This window comes from Panthera uncia, chromosome C2, assembly GCF_023721935.1.
Source record: "Panthera uncia isolate 11264 chromosome C2, Puncia_PCG_1.0, whole genome shotgun sequence".
NCBI lineage: Eukaryota > Metazoa > Chordata > Mammalia > Carnivora > Felidae > Panthera > Panthera uncia.
In genome coordinates this window covers 72630743-72651780 of record NC_064810.1, presented here as the reverse complement: position 1 = coordinate 72651780, position 21038 = coordinate 72630743, and the positions used below count along the sequence as shown (strand labels likewise).

Below are 21038 nucleotides of genomic sequence, written 5' to 3'. Positions count from 1 at the left end.
AATAAGCCTTGAAGCCTGAAAATGCATTTCAAAGAGCACAGTTGTACTGACGTGAAAACTCTGGGGTCAAAGCACTACAAGCTGTGTTCCCATGATCTGCTAGGTTCTGGCTGCTACTGGTTTCCTTACTCTCCAACGAATGATACAGGTCATGGCAATATTGTTCTCTAATGAATGAATAATCCAATATTCAACTCAAGATAGAAAGGTTCAAGCTATGAGAGAAATGTCAAAACCTGCTCTTGTAAGATAAGATGGAAATACAGAGAGGGTCTTGGTTGAAGCAAGTGAAAGGAGAGTAGAGAAAGAGAAAAACAGGGACAGGATATCCTGGGCAGAAGGAACAGCCTACTCAAGGGCACGCAATGATGTCTGAATATGACAGGCTTAAGAACTACAGACAAATCAGTAGTTTTAAAGGTCCCAGCAAAAGGTGAAGCTGTAGAGAAAGAGCCTAACGTGCCCTTCACCAGAATTAGAACGTAACATTGTACATGTGTAGCTCCCAACCATGCATATCCATCAGATCTGGCTAATGCTTTTTTTTTTTTGAAACGTTCATGCTTAAACATGCTTCACCCCCAAATATTGTTTCAATAGGCAGAATTCCTAACGCCGTTTTTCCTTTTAGTTATTGGGCTAGCCACTCCACTCCTTAGTTCTCATTCGGTAAAACAGGATTGCACAACAAATATAAACACCATCCTACTCTTTTCACTTAGTGTGCCTGAGATACAGGGATCTCCCACTTTTTCAAAGTTCACATTAGGCCATTTCACTTTTACGAAAGGCCTACGTTACTCATTTTCACTAACCAAAAGAAACCTGAAGATGTTTTGCTTTCGAGAAAAAAAAGTAAGAGGCAAATATAGCGTCCAGCATGTTTTGCAGCAAGCCATTTTAGAAGCAGCGCACTTCCACGCAGAGAGAGAGGTGCCCCCAGTTCCTTCCCTGGGGATTATAATCTGCATCTCAGCATCAAGCCGCATAGTTTTGAACTGTGTCTGTGAGCTTCTTACTCTACCTTGATTTATTCTGTGCCTGAATTAGCAAGATGTGTCCTACGCTATAAGAAAAGCTTCAAAGAGATTATTTTTGGCGTCTGGAAGCAAAAATTTTTCCACATACATTAATTGTAACTGTTTCTTCACTTTAAGCCATTTCAGCTTAGGAACGATTTTATAGGAATGCTCTACTTTGACAGCAGGAGGAGTTGTTATTAACAGCAATGTTAACAGCCCATAGTTTAGCCATTGCCCTATGGGTATTATGTTATTTGCACTATTTAAACAGGACCCTTATGCACACACAGAAATAGCTCTTTAATCTGGATTCTTAGAACCGCACTTGCTGGGTCAAACTGTGTAAGCAAATTCAAATTTTGATAGGTACTACACATGTTTATTATGGATCTACAATAGTGTAGTAGCAGTATGTTGTTAAAATTTTCCCAAGACATCACTAACATTTGGTATTGTCAAAATTTTCAACTTTTCCAACCTTAGGAGAGAAGTGATGTCTCACTGTGGTTTTAGTTTATAGTTCCTCAAAGAACTAAATAAAGTGTACTACCCTTTTCACGTGTTCATCGGCCATTTGTATGCCCTTTTCTGATTCTTATCTGCTTGTGTAATTCATCCTTTTTTTTTTTTTTTTCAAATTAAGTGTTGCGTGTTTTGTTTTCTTTCTTTCCTGATACATTTTCCTAACAGTAAACTCTTCCAGTAGATGATGGGAAGCCATTTATAAGAATTCCAACTAGAGGAGCACCTGGACAGCTCAGTCAATTAAGTGTCTGACTTCGGCTCAGGATCTCTCGGTTCGTGGGTTTGAGTCCCATGTTGGGCTCTGTGCTGACAGTTCAGAGCCTGCAGCTCACTTTGGAATTTGTGTCTTCCTCTCTCTCTGCCTCTCCCATGCTTGTGCTCTGTCTCTTTCAAAAATAAAATAATATACATTAAAAAAAAAAAAAAAAGAATTCCAACTAGAGACCGGTGTGTTAAAAAGCTCTCTGGAGGCACTATGAAACACAAATTAAAGAGTGGAAAAGACTGGAGAAAAGTAAACGTGATGATGGTTATGTCATTCGACCTTTGGAAGCAGGGAGGTGGGGAATGGTGGTAATTAGTTATTAGGACTCATGCTACTCTGGCCAAAATAATACTTGGTTCAAACAACTAGGCAAAACCAAGTATTTTATTTGGGAAAAACAAACTACTATAGAATTATGTTTATGTTTTCAAACATAATTATGTTCCTAAAACATACCTGACACATAGCAGGCACTAAATAAATATTTAACAAACTGAGAAGGGTTTCAAAGATTTGTACTTGTATCTCAATCACCTAAAACAAACACTGCATAAGGTACAGTTCCATACATTCAATAAATATTTAATAGGGTTTTTGGAAAGATGGCTAAGCAGCATGGAGATCCTCAGCTCGTCTCGTCCCTGAAACACAGCTAGATCAGCACCAAACCATTTTGCACACCCAGGAAATTGATCTGAGGATTAACACAACAATCTGCATAACTTGAGCCACAGAACTCGGCAGGTACACAGTGTGGACAGGCGAACTGAGAAAGAGAAAAGCCACAGAGGGTAGGGAGCTATTTTTGCAGAGAAAGGAAAAAGAAAGGGGGAGTGTGCGGCACATCAGGAGAGTGTAGGAAAAACACTCCCCTGAAAGTAGCTGGAGAGAAAGAGAAAGCGTGAAAACACTCACAGGAAACTGAACAAGAAATCTGTCCGCCAAAACCACTGACAGGAAGAAAGGAGAGGGTTTCAATACCACCAGGATTGAACAGTGGAGCTCAGTGCCTGGTGGTGCTCTGGTGAGGAAGCAGGGCAAATCACCAGGAGTAGGCAGCAGGGTCTGAGGGGTCGGTGTGCCACACGGGGAGAAGTGGTTCCCTTGCTTGGAGAGCATTTAGTAGAGGCCATACAACCTTCACAAAGGCAAAGGTCCCAGAGGACCCCAGAGAGCAGTCACATTTGCTGGTACTGAGACAGAGACACCAGAGTACAGCAAACCCTGGCTCTGGCTGTGTGTTCTGATCAGCCACAATCTCTAAACCTCTGCCACTGCACTATCCCACAAATGTTTTCTGGGGCAAGCAGGCACACAGCCATTGCTCAGTGAGACCCTCCCCCAAAGAGTCAGCGTGGCTCCAGGCCAGGGAAGGGCAGGGGTGGGGGTATTGGTGGTAGTGATGGTGGTGGTGGTGGTGGTGTATGAAGCGTGGGGTTTTGAAACACAACCCCATCTGAGATAAAACTCTGGAAGGAGGTGCTGCCTGACAGGCAAATGGCTTGGACACAGACAGGGTAGAGGCAGGGAGTGGATGGAGGCCTGAGACAAAGGAGGGGTGCTTGATAGCAGGTCGGTGAGATCTATATACTGCTTACAAGAGACCTATTTTAGACCCAAAGTCACATGAAGTTTGAAAATAAGGAGATGAAGAACCAGCTATCATGCTAATGGTCATCAAAAGAAAGCCAGAGTAGCCATACTTCTATCAGACAAACTAGATTTTAAAATAAAGACTGTAACAAGAGATGAAGAAGGGCATTATGTCATAATTAAGGGGTCTATCCACCAAGAAGATCTAACAATTGTAAATATTTATGTCCCCAACGTGGAAGCACCCAAATATATAAGTCAATTAATCCCAAACCTAAAGAAACTCATTGATAACGATACCATAATAGTAGGGGACTTCCAACACCCTTCTTACAGCAATGGACAGATCATCTGAGCAGAAAGTCAACAAGGAACAATGGCTTTGAATGACACACTAGACTGAATGGACTTAACAGATATATTCAGAACATTTCATCCTAAAGCAGAATACTTTCTTTTTGAGTGCACGTGGAACATTTCTCCAGAATGGATCACATACTGGGACACAAATCAGCCCTCAACAAGTACAAAAAGACAGAGATCACACCTTGCATATTTTCAGACCACAATGCTATGAAACTCGAAATCAACCACAAGAAAAAATTTGGAAAGACTATGAATACTTGGAGACTAAAGAACATCCTACTACAGAATGAATGGGTTAAACAAGAAATTAAAGAGGAAATTAAAAAGTACATAGAAGCCAGGGTGCCTGGGTGGCTCAGTTGGTTAAGCGTCCAACTTTGGCTCAGGTCATGATCACAAGACCCATGAGTTCAAGCCCTGCATTGGGTTCTGTGCTGACAGCTCAGAGCCTGGAGCTTGCTTCGATTCTGTGTCTCAGTCTCTCTGCCCCTCCCCTGCTTGCTCGCTCTCTCTCTCTCTCTCCGCCCCCCATCTCTCTCAAAAATAAATAAAGGTTAAAAAAATTTTTTAATTAAAAATAAAAAGTACATGGAAGCCAATGAAAATGAAAACATGACAGCCCAAAATCTCTGGGATGCAGCAAAGGAGATAAGAGGGATGTATATAGCAATCCAGGCCTTCCTAAAGAAGGAAGAAAAGGTCTCAAATACACAATCTACACTTACACCTAAAGGAGCTGGAAAAAGAACAGCAGACAAAGCCAAAGTGAGCGCAAGAAGGGAAATAATAAAGATTAAAGCAGAAATCAATGATATTGAAAGAAAAAAAGAAGAATAATTATAGTAGAACAGAACAATGAAACCAGGAGCTGGTTCTCTAAAAGAATGAACAAAATTGATAAACCCGTAGCCAGATTGATTAAAAAGGAAAAGGAAAGGACCCAAATAAATAAAATCATGAATGAAAGAATAGAGATCACAACCAACACCTCAGAAATACAAATAACAAGAGAATATTATGAGAAATTATATGCCAACAAACTGGGCAATCTGGAAGAAATGGATAAATTCCTAGAAACATATAAACTACCAAAACTGAAATAGGAAGAAATAGAAAATTGCAACAGACCCATAACCAGTAAAGAAACTGAATCAATAATCAAAAAATCTCCCACAAACAAGAGTCCGGGGCCAGATGGCCTCCCAGGGGAATTCTACCAAACATTTAAAGGAGAGTTAATACCTATTCTCCTGAAGCTGTTCCAAAAAATAGAAATGGAAGGAAAACTTCCAAACTCATTCTACGAAACCAGCATTACCTTGATCCAAAACCAGACAAAGACTCCACTAAAAAGGAGAATTACAGACCAATTTCCCTATGAACATGGATGCAAAAATTCTCAAGAAGATACCAGCAAATCAAATCCAACAATGTCTTAAAAAATTCTTCACCATGATCAAGTGGGATTTATTTCTGGGCTGTAGGGGTGGTTCAATATCTGCAAATCAATCAATGTAATACATCACATTAATAAAAGAAAGGATAAGAACCACATGATTCTCTCAGTAGATGCAGAGAAAGCATTTTGACAAAATATAGCATCCTTTCTTGATAAAAAAAATCTCAAGAACGTAGCGTTACAAGGATCATACCTCAACATCATAAAGGCCATATATGAAAGACCACAGCTAATATCATCCTCAATGGGGGAAAAGTGAAAGCTTCCCCCTAAGGTCAGGAACATGACAGGGATGTCCAATCTTACCACTGCTGTTCAACACAGTACTGGAAGTCCTAGCCTCAGCAATCAGACAACAAAAAGAAAAGGCACACACTGGCAAGGAGGAAGTTAAACTTTCTCATCACAGATGACATGACACTCTATTGGAAAACCCAAAAGACTCCACCAAAAAAACTGCTTGAACTGATCCATGAATTCAGCTAAGTTGCAGGATATATTAATAATGCACAGAAATCAGTTGCATTCCCATACACCAATAATGAAGTAGCAGAAAGAGAAATCAAGGAATTGATACTGTTTACAATTGTACCAAAAACCATAAAATACCTAGGAATAAACCTAGCCAAAGAGGTGAAAAAGCTATTCACTGAAAACTATAGAAATCTTATGAAAGAAATCAAAGACACAAAAAATGGAAAAAACATTCCATGCTCACAGACTGGAAGAACAAAAAAATATTGTTAAAATATCAATACTACCCAAAGCAATCTGCATATTCAATATAATCCCTATCAAAATAACACCCTCATTCTTCACAGAGCTAGAACAATCCTAAAATTTGTATGGAATCAGAAAAGACCCCAAATAGCCAAAGCAATCCTGAAAAAGAAAACCAAAGCTGGAGGCATCACAATCCCAGACTTCAAATGTATTACAAAACTGTAGTCATCAAGACTGTATAACACTGGCACAAAAACAGACACACAGATCAATGAAACACAACAGAGAACCCAGAAATGGACCCACAAACGTATGGCCAACTAATCTTTGACAAAGCAGGAAAGAATATCCAATGGAATAAAGACAGTCTCTTCAGCAAGTGGTGCTGGGAAAACTGGACAGCGACATGCAGAAGAATGAACCCGGACCACTTTCTTACACCATACACAAAAATAAACTCAAAAAGGATGAAAGACTTAAACGTAAGACAGGAAGTCATCAAAATCCTCGAGGAGAAAGCAGGCAAAAACCTCTTTGACTTCAGCCACAGCAACTTCTTACTCAACACATCTCCAGAGGCAAGGGAAACAAAAGCAAAAATGAACTACTGGGACCTCATTAAGATGAAAAGCCTCTGCACAGTAAAGGAAACAATCAGCAAAACTAAAAGGTCACCAACTGAATGGGAGAAGATATTTGCAAATGACATATCAGATAAAGTGTCAGTATCTAAAATCTATAAAGAACTTATCAAACTCAACACCCAAAAAACAAATAATCCAGTGAAGAAACAGGCAAAAGACACAAATAGACATTTCTCCAAAGACATCCAGATGGCCAACCGACACATGAAAAAAATGCTTAACATCACTCATCATCAGGGAAATACAAATCCAAACCACAGTGAGATACCAACTCACACCTGTCAGAATGTCTAAAATCAACAACTCAGGCAACAACAGATGTTGGCGAGGATGCGGAGAAAAAGGAACCCTTTGCTGGTGGGAATGCAAACTGGTGCAGCCACTCTGAAAAACAGTATGGAGATTCCTCAAAAATTACAAATAGAACTACCCTATGATCCAGCACTTGCACTACTAGGTGTTTATCCGAAGAACACAGGTGTGCTGTTTCAAAGGGGCACATGCACTCCAATGTTTATAGCAGCATTATCGACAATAGCCAAGTATGGAAAGAGCCCAAATGTCCATCAACAGATGAATGGATAAAGAAGATGTAGCATATATATACAATGGAGTATTACTCGGTGATTAAAAAGAATGAAATCATGCCATTTGCAACAATGTGGATAGAACTAGAGTATATTATGCTAAGCGAAATAAGTCAGAGGACAAATATCATGTGACTTCTGCATGTGTGGAATTAAAGATACAAAACAGATGAACATAAGGGAAGGGAAGCAAAAATAATATAAAAACAGGGAGACAAATCATACAAGACTCTTAAATATAAAGAACAAATAGAGGTTGCTGGAGGAGTTGTGGGGGGGGGGGGTGGACTAAATGCGCGATGGGCATTAAGAAAGGCACTTGTTGGGATGAGCACTGCGTGTTATATGTTAAGTGATGAATCACTAAATTCTATTTATGAAAACACTATTACACTCTATATTAACTAACTTGGATTTAAATAAAAAATAAATATTTAATACCTACTCACAACATATAAATTATTGTACATGACATATAAACTATACATTACCGGAAAAGCTGTAGAATGACTGTTCATCCACCTTACCTGCTAATATTCTGTACTTTATGCCAAGTCAGTTTTGATTCCAATTTTCTGTGTGCAAGAGCAATTACGCGGAAGCCCTGTTTAGTGTAATCTTCTAGAACTTTTTCAAAATCAGTAGGAACTTTTAAAAAGGAAAAAATAAACGCCATTGTTAAAATTGCAACTACAAGCTTACACAAATAACAATTTCATTCAAAGCCTAGTTGATTTCTTACCTGTTTCAGGTTTACAAAGACTAGCAATGATCTCAGGTGCTCCCTTCATGTAGGCATCCATCTTCTTATCCCCTAGCACCCTTGCAACCACACTCATACGTTGCAAAGCAGAAGAAAACGGAAACTGACGAACAATTCCTATCTCATAAATAGCCTGTATGATTTCAAAAGATGCACAAAGCATTTGTTATTTTTTTGGAATTAAAACACATATCCTTAAGTAACAAGTAAACATTCTTCACTTACTGGAAGTTCGAACAGCTCCTAAAAATAAAACAAAGAGAATAAAGAAATAGCACATATTAGATTCATCAACATACTCAAGTTATTAAAAAAAAAAAACAAAAACTTTATACATGCACAAAACATTATCTAAAAAAATAGCAAAGAGCTTTGAGTATTTCAAAGTCAGGTTTCAAGATTGCTTCTCTACTATCTCTTTTTTTAATGTGTGCTTAAATATTTTCAAATACTTTGTTATCCTAAAATATTAACATATTAAGTACTAAAAATAAACTAAGGGGAAACATATTTTAAAATTCACCTAAAAATAAAGCCATTCACATATTCTTTCTGCTAAATCATAGGAATTTAAAGGATTAATCACTGTTTATTTTTTTTTTTTTTTATTTTTTTTTTTATTTTTGGGACAGAGAGAGACAGAGCATGAACGGGGGAGGGGCAGAGAGAGAGGGAGACACAGAATCGGAAACAGGCTCCAGGCTCCGAGCCATCAGCCCAGAGCCTGACGCGGGGCTCGAACTCACGGACCGCGAGATCGTGACCTGGCTGAAGTCGGACGCTTAACCGACTGCGCCACCCAGGCGCCCCGATTAATCACTGTTTAAATCACAAGGCCTAAGTTGTTCAATAAATAGTAAGGAAAAGTAATGGTAATTAGAATTACATCTCAATGTCTTACACAGAGTGCCTGCGACACACACCAGATGTGTAGTTTTGGATAAATGCAGCTAAAATATTCATATCTGCCTAAGAATTAAATAAAGGACATGTGACTTCATCTTCTAGCAAGAGTTCAAAATGAGGACTGAACATGAACGTTAACAGTTAAGTATTAACTTAAGTATTAAGTTAAGTATTATCCAACTTAACATGATTTCGCACCATTTCTTGGTTTCCCGCATGTGTAGATTCAGGAAGCAGCTGTTTTGGAGGACGAACCACAGTGGGCATAATTCGATTATGAAGTGCCGTTTCCTCTTCAGTTGCTTCTTCCAGAATCTGAAAGGAAAATATTCAACACATTACTTCATAAAATTCAATTCACTGGTTCTACTTTTAAAAGAAACATTACAGCTATCTTCAGTAATAACGACAACAAAGTCAGTACCCAAAGAATAAACGAGCACTACTAGACCACTAATATATTAGCATACTTATATTTATGTTAGTATAAGTAAACTTGTATGTATTTTAAACAAAGTTAAAGTCCTGGCAATCCATGGGAGATGGGAAGCAGAGATGAGAAGTGGAATAAAGAAACGAGAAAATCTTTCTCATTTTGCTCCTAAAACTAAGACTTGTCGTAGGATTTAGAGACTATTCCTGCAAAAAAATAGAAGATTCTTGCAGTTCCAAAAATGTTCAGTCTATCATCCAAGGGTTCTTTTCTGCTAACAGGAGAGGATTCAAAAGTATATGGAGCTCAGGGGTGCCTGGGTGGCTCAGTTGGTTGAGCATCCGACTTTGGCTCAGGTCATGATCTCACAGTTTGTGTGTTCGAGCCCCGCATCAGGCTCTGTGCTGACCACTTGCTCAGAGCGTGGAGCCTGCTTCAGATTCTGTGTCTCCTTCTCTCTCTGCCCCTCCCCTGCTCACGCTTTGTCTCACCCCGTTTCTCAAAAATAGATAAATGTAAAAAAAAAAAAAAATTGTAAAGTATATGGAGCTCAGATACAATTAGGAGAACCACCAGATGAAGCACACATTGAGGTACAAAGACTTGAGTTTAGTGTTTCAGAGTGAACATTTCTGGTTAAGATACTACTAACCCTAAGTGCTTGAAATTTAATTTAAAAACACTTATTTTTGGTGAAATAATTCCAACAAAAACTTGTATGAAGTACACATACCCAAGAAAAAATAAATTAATTAGACTCAAAGTGAAGGAATCGATGGGAAAATGATGGGGAAGGGCACTGTGCCCAATAAGCCAATTTTCTACAATTCTAAGTACGTTTTAACATCTCTGAAATTGGGATGTTCTTATATGGCATCGATCACATCAAATAACAGCAGTGACTGGTTATGTGGAAATATTCCATTGATAGTTTGTGATAAGATCAAGCATCAAGACATCTCAGTGTCAACGGAACATGCTATTATACAAACTTACTTATTTAACCCATTTTTAAAAGATGCACAAACAGAACACTAAGTCTACTGAAAATCTGTTCATCTAGAGAGAAGTTTTAGAGAACATCAAAGATGAACCAGTCTTATTTTGCTTTACTCTCATAAATTATCCTCTAAAGGCCTTTTGGGAATTAGATTTGACAAATATTTATTGTGGGCTATCAGAAGATGGACAAACACTAATGCACACATCCATCTGCCTCTTTCAAAACATTAACAAAACAGGAGCACCTGGGTGGCACAATCAGCTGAGTGTACAGCTCTTGATTTTGGCTCAGGTCACGATCTCACAGCTCGTGGGATTGAGCTCCATGTCCCACTGAGAGCGTGGAGCCTGCCTGGGATATTCTCTCTCTCTCAAAAATAAATAAACAAACATCCAAAAAAAAAAATCAACAAAATACAAAAAAAGAAAGAATCCTGTCAAAGTAAATAGGAAATTAAAAAAGAAGGATTTCAAACATGAAGATAAAAGGCAAACTGATTACTGTATTGACGAATGCAGCAGTGCAAGAAACAGTAGCCCAGAATAATCACAAGAGGACATACAAGGGAGGGACATTCTTCACCAGCCCGAATAGCTGAGCTAAGTAGAAATAAAAACAAAACACAAGACCAGGGGTGACTGTCTAGAGACATGAACGACCTACCTGAGAGGAGGGAAGGCTGCTACCATGAGGGTCAGCAGAGCGGGTGAGGAGGGCAACCTACAAGGCCAGCTCTGCAGCTCTGGGCTGAGGATGCCCCCTGATGAGGACTCACCCTCAGCACACAGCGAGCTCCCCCTGGGTTGGCCTTGCCATTCAGAAGAGACACAGCTCAAGTAAACAGACTTACACACATACGGGCAAGGATAAAAACCTGACTGCAGCTACCCAGAATTATCGAAGCAAACCTTAATTCTTAAATATGAATGTACCATCATCAAGATATATCATGAAAACAAAAGGCATGAAGGAAAAAGATTAAGTGTTGGGAGGGAGAAAGAAAACTGACCCAGAGAAAATAATTCAGAAGCCAGAAGGAACTTTAAAAACAACCTTATTATTGCATCTGTAAAAGGACACAATACTGTGAAATGGTAACCAGGAAACACTGCATGCACTCAAAATGATCAATGCCAAAACAAACAAACTGTAAACAAACAAAACTGTGTGTGTGTGTGTGTGTGTGTGTGTGTGTGTGTGGACACAGAAAGTAGAACATGGGGAACAATGAAGACACAGGGCTATACTTTTCACCTATGGTCAACAGATTATTGTTGTTGAAGATCATCTTTCTGACTCGGGCCTATTACCCCAATTGCTAACAGCTGCTTTCTCTTATAAACATAAAGCAGGCACCTGAGAAGATCATCTTCTATTAAGGGTGTTTGAGTGAGTTAATTTAAATAAAACGGACACTTTTTTACACAATTATAAATGTTTCTCCAATGTTACATAGTTCCTTTATGGTACAAGATGAACTGGTCATCAAAACAACTAGCAGAAACCATCTTTCTGCTGCAAGATTATTTTCCTTCAAGTTACTTGTGCTTTAAAATATTGAACTTACCCATCCAATGGCTTCAAACATTTTCAAATCAAGTGGATCACCAGAAAGCACTCCTTCAATCTTTGTGAGTGAGTGACAGGTAGCCATACAAGCAACAAACTGAGACTTTACCAATACCTCATTGCAAACATTTTCTTCTGGCAAAAGAAAACTAAATAGAAAATACACTGAATTAGATTCATAAATCTAAGACTATAAATATTCTAATCATACTCAGGTTTTATAATTTTAAAAAATGAAATAAAAACGTTTGCATTTCTGTGCACATTAATTTTCACTACAGTTTTTAGCATTCAAAAACATTTTCTTCCATGTAAATTACACATTAACTAAAATACCATCTTATCTAAGATTCTGAATACCTATGCCAGACATAACAATATAGAAAATACTAGATACTAAATAATAATTAAAATTCCTGCCTATAGGCATGTAAGAATACATCTCTTTTGTAAAAACACAAAATGAATGTGTAACACATCATCTTTAAATGCAAAACCAAGCTCATAAGAATGAAAAGGAAATTTTCAAGTGTCAGAAATGGAAGGAAAGGAAAACCAGAGGAATATGAACCTGAGTGATGCTGACTGCCTGTGAGAGAAGGAAGAAGGGAGGGGAGTCATCCCAGTATGCTAAGGACCCAGGCTTTAATTCCCATATAGGAATGGAAGACAAAGTCCTGGCCAGATACAAAGTGGGGAGTTCAAACTGAGAGGATCCCTTTCACCCAAGATAGCCAGTGCTCTTGAAGAGCATCTTTGGAAAAACAATAAACTGAAAATAATTTACCTACATATCCAAACTAAGAATAAGCTGATCTCTTTTTCTCTCACCCAAAGCTCAAGAAAATCATTAATATCTGTAAAATATTTACCGTGCACTAGGCACTGTTCTAATAACTTTAAACATATCTGACTCATGTCCTCCTCACCACAGGAAGAGGTTTTATTATCCTCATTTCATAGAAGAGATACTGAAACAGACGGTTAGGTAACCTGCCAAGGTTACACAGCACACAAGTGGCAGAGCAAAGATTCAAACGCAGGAGGTCTGGTTTTAGGGTATAAACTCTGAATCACAACACCAGTCAGGATAGGATCTGGGTTTGAATCCATGCTACTGCTGGTCCAGAGATCCTCAAGTTATGAAAGTAATATTAAAGCTCATCTGACACGACTGATACCACTCTGGCCCAAGCCCAGTCTAAAGTCTCCAGAGAGGAGCTCCCACAACACAGCCACAAAGAAATCTCACAGAAAATTCCTGCTAAGCATAAGTCCGTAATTTAAAAATGCACTGGGAAACATTCCCATGACTCAACAGACATAACAAAGACAGAATTAGAATCCCATAAATTTGAGATAATAGAATGGCGATCTGAAAGAATGCAAAAAGGGCACTTTTAAATTAAAGACTTACAAAAAGAACAAGACACTATGGGGGGAGAGGAGGACAGGCTGACTTGGAAAAAAAACAAGTGCAATTTCCTATGTAACCTATGTCTGGGATTCCCAGATGGACAGAAAACAAAGAATGGGGGAAAGGTCATAATTAAAAAAAAAAAAAAAAAGCTGAAAAATTTCCAGAATTTATGAAAAGCATAAATCTTTGGAATCAAGAAGCAAGTAAGTCCTACACAAATAAAAAGATCATGGTGAAACTGCAGAAATCAAGGATAAAGAAGGATTCCTAAAAAACAGAAAGAAAAAGGAGTCAGGAGGAATGGAATAACACCTTCAAAGCACTAAGAGAACACAAGTGACAGCCTGGAAATCTAGACAGCTACGCCATTCTTCAAAAGTCATAGTGAACTGGGTGTTGTATGGAAACCAATTTGACAATAAATTTCATATTAAAAATAAGTAAATAAACATAAGTAAAAAAAAACAAAAAAAAAAGTCATAGTGAAACAAAAGAATCACTAACAAATGTAGCTGCAGAAGATGGTGATTTATTCCAGAAGAATGGGATATATAAGAAGCAATGGTTAGCAAAGATGTTCATAAACCGAGGTAAATCTTAGCATGCAGATGGCATAAAACTCAGATCCTAATCATAAAACACTGTGCAACAAATACATATAAATAAGAGGGGAGGAGAATAATCAAAAAAATATCCTACAGTCCATGGCTTTCTTGGGGGGGGGGGTGGCTAGAAACCCAGTAAAGACACCCATGAACTTGAAACTCTATGACTTAATAATTTAAGGACAAGTAGTAAAAGATGAAAATGTATAAATTCTGAGAAAATGTACAAAAATATGAGAGAGAAATTTGAGAAAATGTGTGAACTAGGGCGAGAAATGGTAGAAATAATTTCCAATTTACTTGGAATTATAAATGTGAACACAATGGCACAGAAAGATTAAAAAGTAAAGTGATGAAAAAGATACCCTCGGGTAACAGAGGTGGGATGTAACTACAAAAATACAAGATGAAGGGAATTTAAGGCAGGATGCATTAAATAAGGTCACAATGTGACAAACTACCAAGAAGATGTAACAACTGTGAAATTATATGAACCAAACAATACTCTCTCAAACTCTATAAACTTCAATCCCACAGACTTCTGAGGGGGAAAAATGACATAAATACAACTACTAAGCCATCAAAAGGCAACAAGGAAGTAAAATGACAAGACAGACTGCTGGAATATTTTTGCAATGCATAGTACTGAAAAAGATTACCTCCCAATAAATACAAAGGACTTCAAATAAATGAGTAAGACTAAGAACACAACAGAAACATTGTCAATATATAAAGTGACAATACAAGAAGAATGCTAAATGACCATCCCTCCAAAAATGTGAAAATAAGCTCAGCTTTATAAGTAATGAAGAAACTGCAAAAAGCCACAATGAAAGACCATTTCATATCTGTCCATGGCAAAAATGAGAAGCCTGACAATACCAAGTCTGGCAAGAACTGGAGCAACAGGATCTCATACCCACTGAGGGAGGCAGTGGGAGCACCATCACTTAGAGATCAGTACCTGCTACACCTGTAGCCGTGCGTGTACTATCTAACCCAGCACCAACATTTTCAAGAAGCTGTTTACTGAATTTCAACTACATGGTCACAAGGAGTTGTGTGTAAGAATTATAATTGCAGCACCATTTGTGAAAGTGGAAGGGGAAAGGGAGAAAAAAGATGAAACTGCCCCTTAGAACAGATATTATGATTTGATCATATCATGGAATACCAAACAATAGTTAAGATTAGTAAATTAGACCCCATACATACCAACCTGGATAAATCTTGAAAACAATGTTAAGAGGCACCAAAAAAAAAAAAAAAAAAAAAAGCAGCAAAACACATGTACATTGTATCAGTCATATACATTTGTTTACAAATAGGTCCTGTTTAGAGAGAGAGATGTCTGTAGACCAAATATATAAACATGCAAAGACAGTTAACAGAACACAACTTCAGAATGATGGTAGGGCTATGGAAAGGGATAGATTTAAGATGTTAGCAATATCTGTAATATTTTAAATCTTTTAAAAGAGATTTGAAGCAAGTATGACAAGATATCAACCGTTTAATCGTGGTGGTGGGTACACAGCTGTAATATTACTCAGTATATGTTTGCATATCTCATACATTAAAATATTAGGAAGTAACTAATAAATTATCAACTCTAGCTAATATTTACCGTGTATTTTCCACTCGTTGAATCCCCCACAGATCTAAACCATCTTCAGTAAGAGTTCCAGTCTTAAAAAAATTAATTAATTAATTAATTAAAGTACATATATACAAAGTATAATGCCTCCAAAAAAAAAAAAGAAAAACATGAAAAGCTATGCTACATATACATAATAAAAGTAGTATATAGTTATAAATAAAGAAAACTAGTAAGATCTCTGTATATTGATAAAAAATAACTTCCAAGAAAAACAGTTAAAGTGGGGAAAGGGTACAGAACATTCCTTGTGATATGGTTCCTCTGTGGGGGGGCGGAGGGCATATACGTAGAAGTATATGTTTATGGACTTGTATTATGAAAAAAACAGAACAATGCAACAATTAATCAAGGATCCCTACAAAGGAAGGAGACATTAGGACACAGGGAACCAAAAAAGGAAGAGGAACACGTTAAATGACACCAGGAGGAAGCAATCAGCCAAATCCAAGATGTACATGACCTGGTTTCTTCAACAAGATGATTCAGGGTAAGGGGCAAGAAAAACAATTGTTACAGATTAATTGTAACCAATGCAATCATTATTTGGATTCTGACAGAAAAAGCAAACTGTAAAATTTTGAGATACTTTTGAGAAAGGCAGGGAAAGCTGAATATGAACTGGATATTAGATAATACTAAAGAACTGTTAATTTGTTAAGTGGAATAAGATAATGGTACTGCAGTTAATTTTTTTTTTAACACCTTCTAGAGATAAAACTGCGGTATATTGGGTGAAAGAATGTCTGATGCTGCCATCTTCAAAGTGAGGGGACAGATGAAGTGAAGAATGACAAAATGCTGATTAACTGACAAAGCTGAGTGATGGGTAAATGAGGACTTTTTATACTTGTATCTTTCCTCTACTTTTGTTATCTGCTTAAAAATTTTAATTGTAAGGTTTCCAAAAAAGACAAGCATAAGTGAAATTTTCCAAACAGATAAATATAAAATGTAGTCATGGGATAGGACCTTTTTTTTTTTTTTTTTTTTAAGTAATTCCATGCCTAATGTGGGGCTCAATTCACGACCCCAAGATCAAGAGTTGCACACTCTGCCCAATGAGCCAGCCAGTTGCCCCAGGATATGACTTTTTTTTTTTTTCAACGTTTTTTATTTATTTTTGAGACAGAGAGAGACAGAGCATGAACGGGGGAGGGGCAGAGAGAGAGGGAGACACAGAATCGGAAACAGGCTCCAGGCTCCGAGCCATCAGCCCAGAGCCTGACGCGGGGCTCGAACTCACAGACCGTGAGATCGTGACCTGGCTGAAGTCGGACGCTTAACCGACTGCGCCACCCAGGCGCCCCGGATATGACTTTTTTTTAAAAACAAAAGTACGTCTCACATTTTTTCCTTTAATAGTGATCATGCACAAAAATCTTATTCCTATCCTATCAGTTACCAACAAGTGCTTGATGGAAGGTTTTTTGGTCAAGATTTAATTCCTAAAACTCTTAGGAAAACTAATTTCAGCAGAGGAAAGGAAAACTCTCTATAGGACAAAGCAAGGAATATTTCATATGTGTACAAAACTGGTCATTTTCACATAAAATTGTGAAATCAGTGACCTTAATAATTTTGAAAAATATTCAATAAAATCATAGAGCAAACCTCAACTAAACATATATACTTAATAGCAATAAAATTCCAGTAAATACATCTGTATGGAGCTTACTCTGTTAAAAACAAGAAAGATCAGATCATCTTTATTACTATTATAAGGCATAATTCTGGATATGAATGATAAGACAATTGCAGATTTGGGCAATCCCAAAGTATTAAAAATTGAAAAAGCAATGAGAATGTACAAAAATGATTCATGTGTCAAATAAGCTGAAAAAGAGGAATATTCGAAGAACATTATACAATGTGTACAAATTTGTTGATAGAGAATACAGAAAACCTCAATCTAAATATTTAAAAGCTACCAAAGTAACCTTTGAGAATGATTATAAAACTGAACCAACCTTGTCAAAGCAAACAAGATTCAGCTGTCCACAGATATTTATCCTTTGAGGACTGATACAGAAAATACCAATTTTTTTCAGTCTTCTTTGGGCATACACAATACCAGCTGTCATTGCAGCTGGAAGTGCAGGTGGCACAGTAATGGTAATGATATCCAGAGACTCGATAATTATGACCCCAATTTCTACCTACAATAAACACAAAAATAAATGTCAGACTCCCCAATATCAAATATTTACTAATGTGTGTATTTCTTTAGTGAAGAATCTATAAACCATTTTCAATTTTATATATAAGTGTGTACGTATGTATTTACATCCAAAAAGTATTTACAATTTTTTTTTCCCTTTTGAGTCTGCAAAATAGAAAGCTCAATGAATTGTCAATGGACTATGGAATGTAAGCTACTTTTTTTTATTTTTAATTTAAATTTTAATTTATTTTTAATTTTTTACATTTATTTATTTTTGAGAGACAGAGCACAAATGGGGGAGGGGCAGAGAGAAGGAGACAGAAAATCCAAAGCAGGATCCGGGCTCTGAGGTGTCAGCACAGAGCCCGACGTGGGGCTCGAACGCACAAACCATGAGATCATGACCTGAGCTGAAGTCAGATGCCTAACCGACTGAGCCACCCAGGCGCCCCGAACGTAAGCTACTTTTAAAGGAAATCTTCATTTTAAGAGCTCTACACGTTTCACACACCACACACTTCAACACTTCAAAATTCAACCAATATCTATCAAATACTGACTTGCTACAAGCACTGTACTGTGCCCATCTCCAAAAGGGATGGAAAAGAGAAGTTTGACAAGGGCTCACAAATAACTTGAATGCTATATATCCCAAAAGTTACAAAAAAAGAAAATAAAGGTTTTGGTAAGTTTGTGGTCACCCTCCCTTTTTTAAGTCACAAGAGAGCAAGAAAAAGATCGCCTAAACCAGAGCTATCCCAAAGAACTTTCTAAGATGAAAATGTTCTATATCTGTACTCTCTAAAGTAACAGCTACTAGGGTCATATAATTAAATTAAATTAAAAGTTAAGTTCTTCATCTCATTTCAAATCCTTAGCAGCCATTAAGAATTGTGATCAAGAATCAAACCCTATTAAGAGTCCCATTTACATACCTTGTTTAAAATGCTATTGATAATAGTGTAGATAAACCCAATGCCAGCCACTGCCACAAGACACAGTAGAAACAAGTAGGCATCTCTGTAGAGTTTAAAATCAGTTGGTTTGGGATATAATATAGAACGAACAAGCTGTCCTTTGGAAGTACTAAATCCTTTAAAAAAAAATTTAAAGAAGAAAATGACTGTATTTTTTAAGAAAATGAGAATTATTTCCCAAAATCTCTTTTTAAACATTCAGTAGGCATCAAACATGCTAAACCATGCAAGAAGAGATGAAATGTTTTCTACCTGTTCTAACTACTACAGCTTTGACAAGTTCTCCAGTGTAGAAACGAGTTTGAATTACAGTAGTCCCACAAAACAAAGTATGTCGTTTATGTATTTCTGGACTATAGAATTCATCTCCCATTCCTTTTATGTCCACTGAAGGATTTGGCAAATTAGTCTTTGTTACTGGAACACTCTCTCCTTTAAAAAATAAATAAATAAATAAATAAATAAATAAATAAAGCATAGAAATTACCATCAAACACACAAATCTTGAATTGTTAAATAAGTTAATGTTATCATACTACTGTTTCAATAGTTATTAAGAGTTCTCATATGCATGGCATGCCGGGCTGGCTCAGGCAGTAGAACATGTAACTCTTGATCTCATGGTTGTGAGTTCAAGCCCCATGTAGGGGTGTAAGAACTACTTAAAAAAACAAAATTAAAAAAGAGTTACCTTATGTGGATAACAAAGCTTATTCAATTAGCTTTCTATCTACCAATTTCCTTGTTGAAAAATATCAAGTCCTGTCTCCCACAATAATTCCTCAAAGTCAGTTATGAGTCATAATAATTTGGAAACGATTTTGTAATGTTTCAGATAAGAAGACCAGGTAGCTGCCATAGCCCAGCATCTGCTCTCTTATCCTTAAAAAATGAATTGGAAAGCACTCTGCAACCTAAAGCACAAAGATGTGAAGACCTACTCCTAACCTCCACCACACACACACACACACGCGCGCGCGCGCACGCGGGGAAGAAAAAAGACCTCTGGGGAAGGGAGAAAAGAAGTAAGTAGTATGGTAGTTCTCTCAAACAACAACAAACTGCCAATTCTTTTTCACATTAAAACTTAATTCTCTGTACCACTCACATTTCTTGTTTCAAAGGTGTCAAGTATGTAGGGATATTTGTGCAACTATGTTTTAAGATAAAACTCTTAACAGTTTGAAAACATATAGGAATCACTTCTTTCCAGGAAAAAAAAAAGGTAAAGTGATAAAAAGATATAAAGTTCTACCTTCAGATTATGAATTTCCAAAGTGAAGTCATTTCAAGGTCTACTTCCCCTCCCTGACCCCGCCCCAACCAGCTTAAGGAAAATATAAAATCTTCATTCCCACTTATTACACATCAAATAGGGAAGTAAATATGCTGCCATTCTCTGTAGGCAAAGGACTTATTTCCTCTTCCCTTACTGTAAAATATTTCCCCATGTCAAAAGTATGCCAAAAGATATAGCGAATACCAGCATAATAATTTAGTCTCACAACTGAGTATAATGAAGAATTCAGTCTCCTCCAAATAAAAAAAAAAATCTTCATTATCCATCACATTCATGACATGAGTAAAGAAAACAAACAATATTTTACAGTTACAGATACAATAAAACAGTTGAATAGCTTAATCGGTAACTACTTAATCCTAAAATCATTATAAACTGATCTGATTTTTACTCATTTCTTTTACCTGTTAACATGCTTTCATTTACAATGCAAGTACCATTAATTAGAACTGCATCACAAGGCATCACTGTCCCATTCAATGGAATGACCATAACATCTCCTGGCACAAGGTCTGTAGAAAAGATCTCTTCTATCTCTGGATTTAAAGAAAGAAGAAGAAAGTCTGAATAGAATATTGTTTAACTTGAGGGGTACCTGGGTGGCTCAGTCAGTAAAGCATCTGACTTCAGCTCAGGTCATGATCTCAGTTTGTGAGATCAAGCCTCACACATGGAGCTCTGTATTGACAGTGTGGAGCCTGCTTGGATCCTCTGTGCCCCTCTCTCTCTGCCCTTCCACTGCTCATGTGCGCGCGAGCTCTCTCTCCTCAAAAATAAACATTTAAAAAAATGCAAAAAACAAAAAGGAATATCATTGAACTTGAAATTCAAATACAGTAAATAAAAGATCTGTCTGAAGGTAACCTGACCTCAATAAGTTAAAAATATAATGGAGTTAAATAGGCCAATCTCAATAAAAGAAAATAAGACAAATAAGATTATTATTCCTTAGGCTAACAAAGCATGGTGTTTAAGTGTGTCAGGTAGTTTGACCCCTGATAGGATGCCAGCTGCACACATGTGATGCCAAGTCCCCTCTTACTAAACAGGTGGCTAG

The 21038-nt window shown here is 37.3% G+C and overlaps 1 protein-coding gene across 7 annotated transcripts in view; it reads right to left on the bottom strand.

The window, feature by feature from the left end:
• Positions 1-21038, bottom strand: part of ATP13A3 (ATPase 13A3) — an 88822-nt gene that overhangs the window by 30837 nt on the left and 36947 nt on the right. For 6 of the 7 annotated variants that reach the window (XM_049628385.1, XM_049628384.1, XM_049628388.1 and 3 more), the window contains 10 exons: positions 20386-20517; positions 18934-19113; positions 18640-18797; positions 17511-17699; positions 15511-15572; positions 11857-12007; positions 9052-9168; positions 8173-8190; positions 7927-8080; positions 7712-7832 (listed from right to left, as the gene is read on the bottom strand). In XM_049628385.1, coding sequence (XP_049484342.1) covers positions 7712-7832; positions 7927-8080; positions 8173-8190; positions 9052-9168; positions 11857-12007; positions 15511-15572; positions 17511-17699; positions 18640-18797; positions 18934-19113; positions 20386-20517 — 1282 coding nt within the window. The remainder of the gene's footprint in view (positions 1-7711; positions 7833-7926; positions 8081-8172; positions 8191-9051; positions 9169-11856; positions 12008-15510; positions 15573-17510; positions 17700-18639; positions 18798-18933; positions 19114-20385; positions 20518-21038) is intronic. The other variant, XM_049628389.1, reaches the window with a different exon arrangement.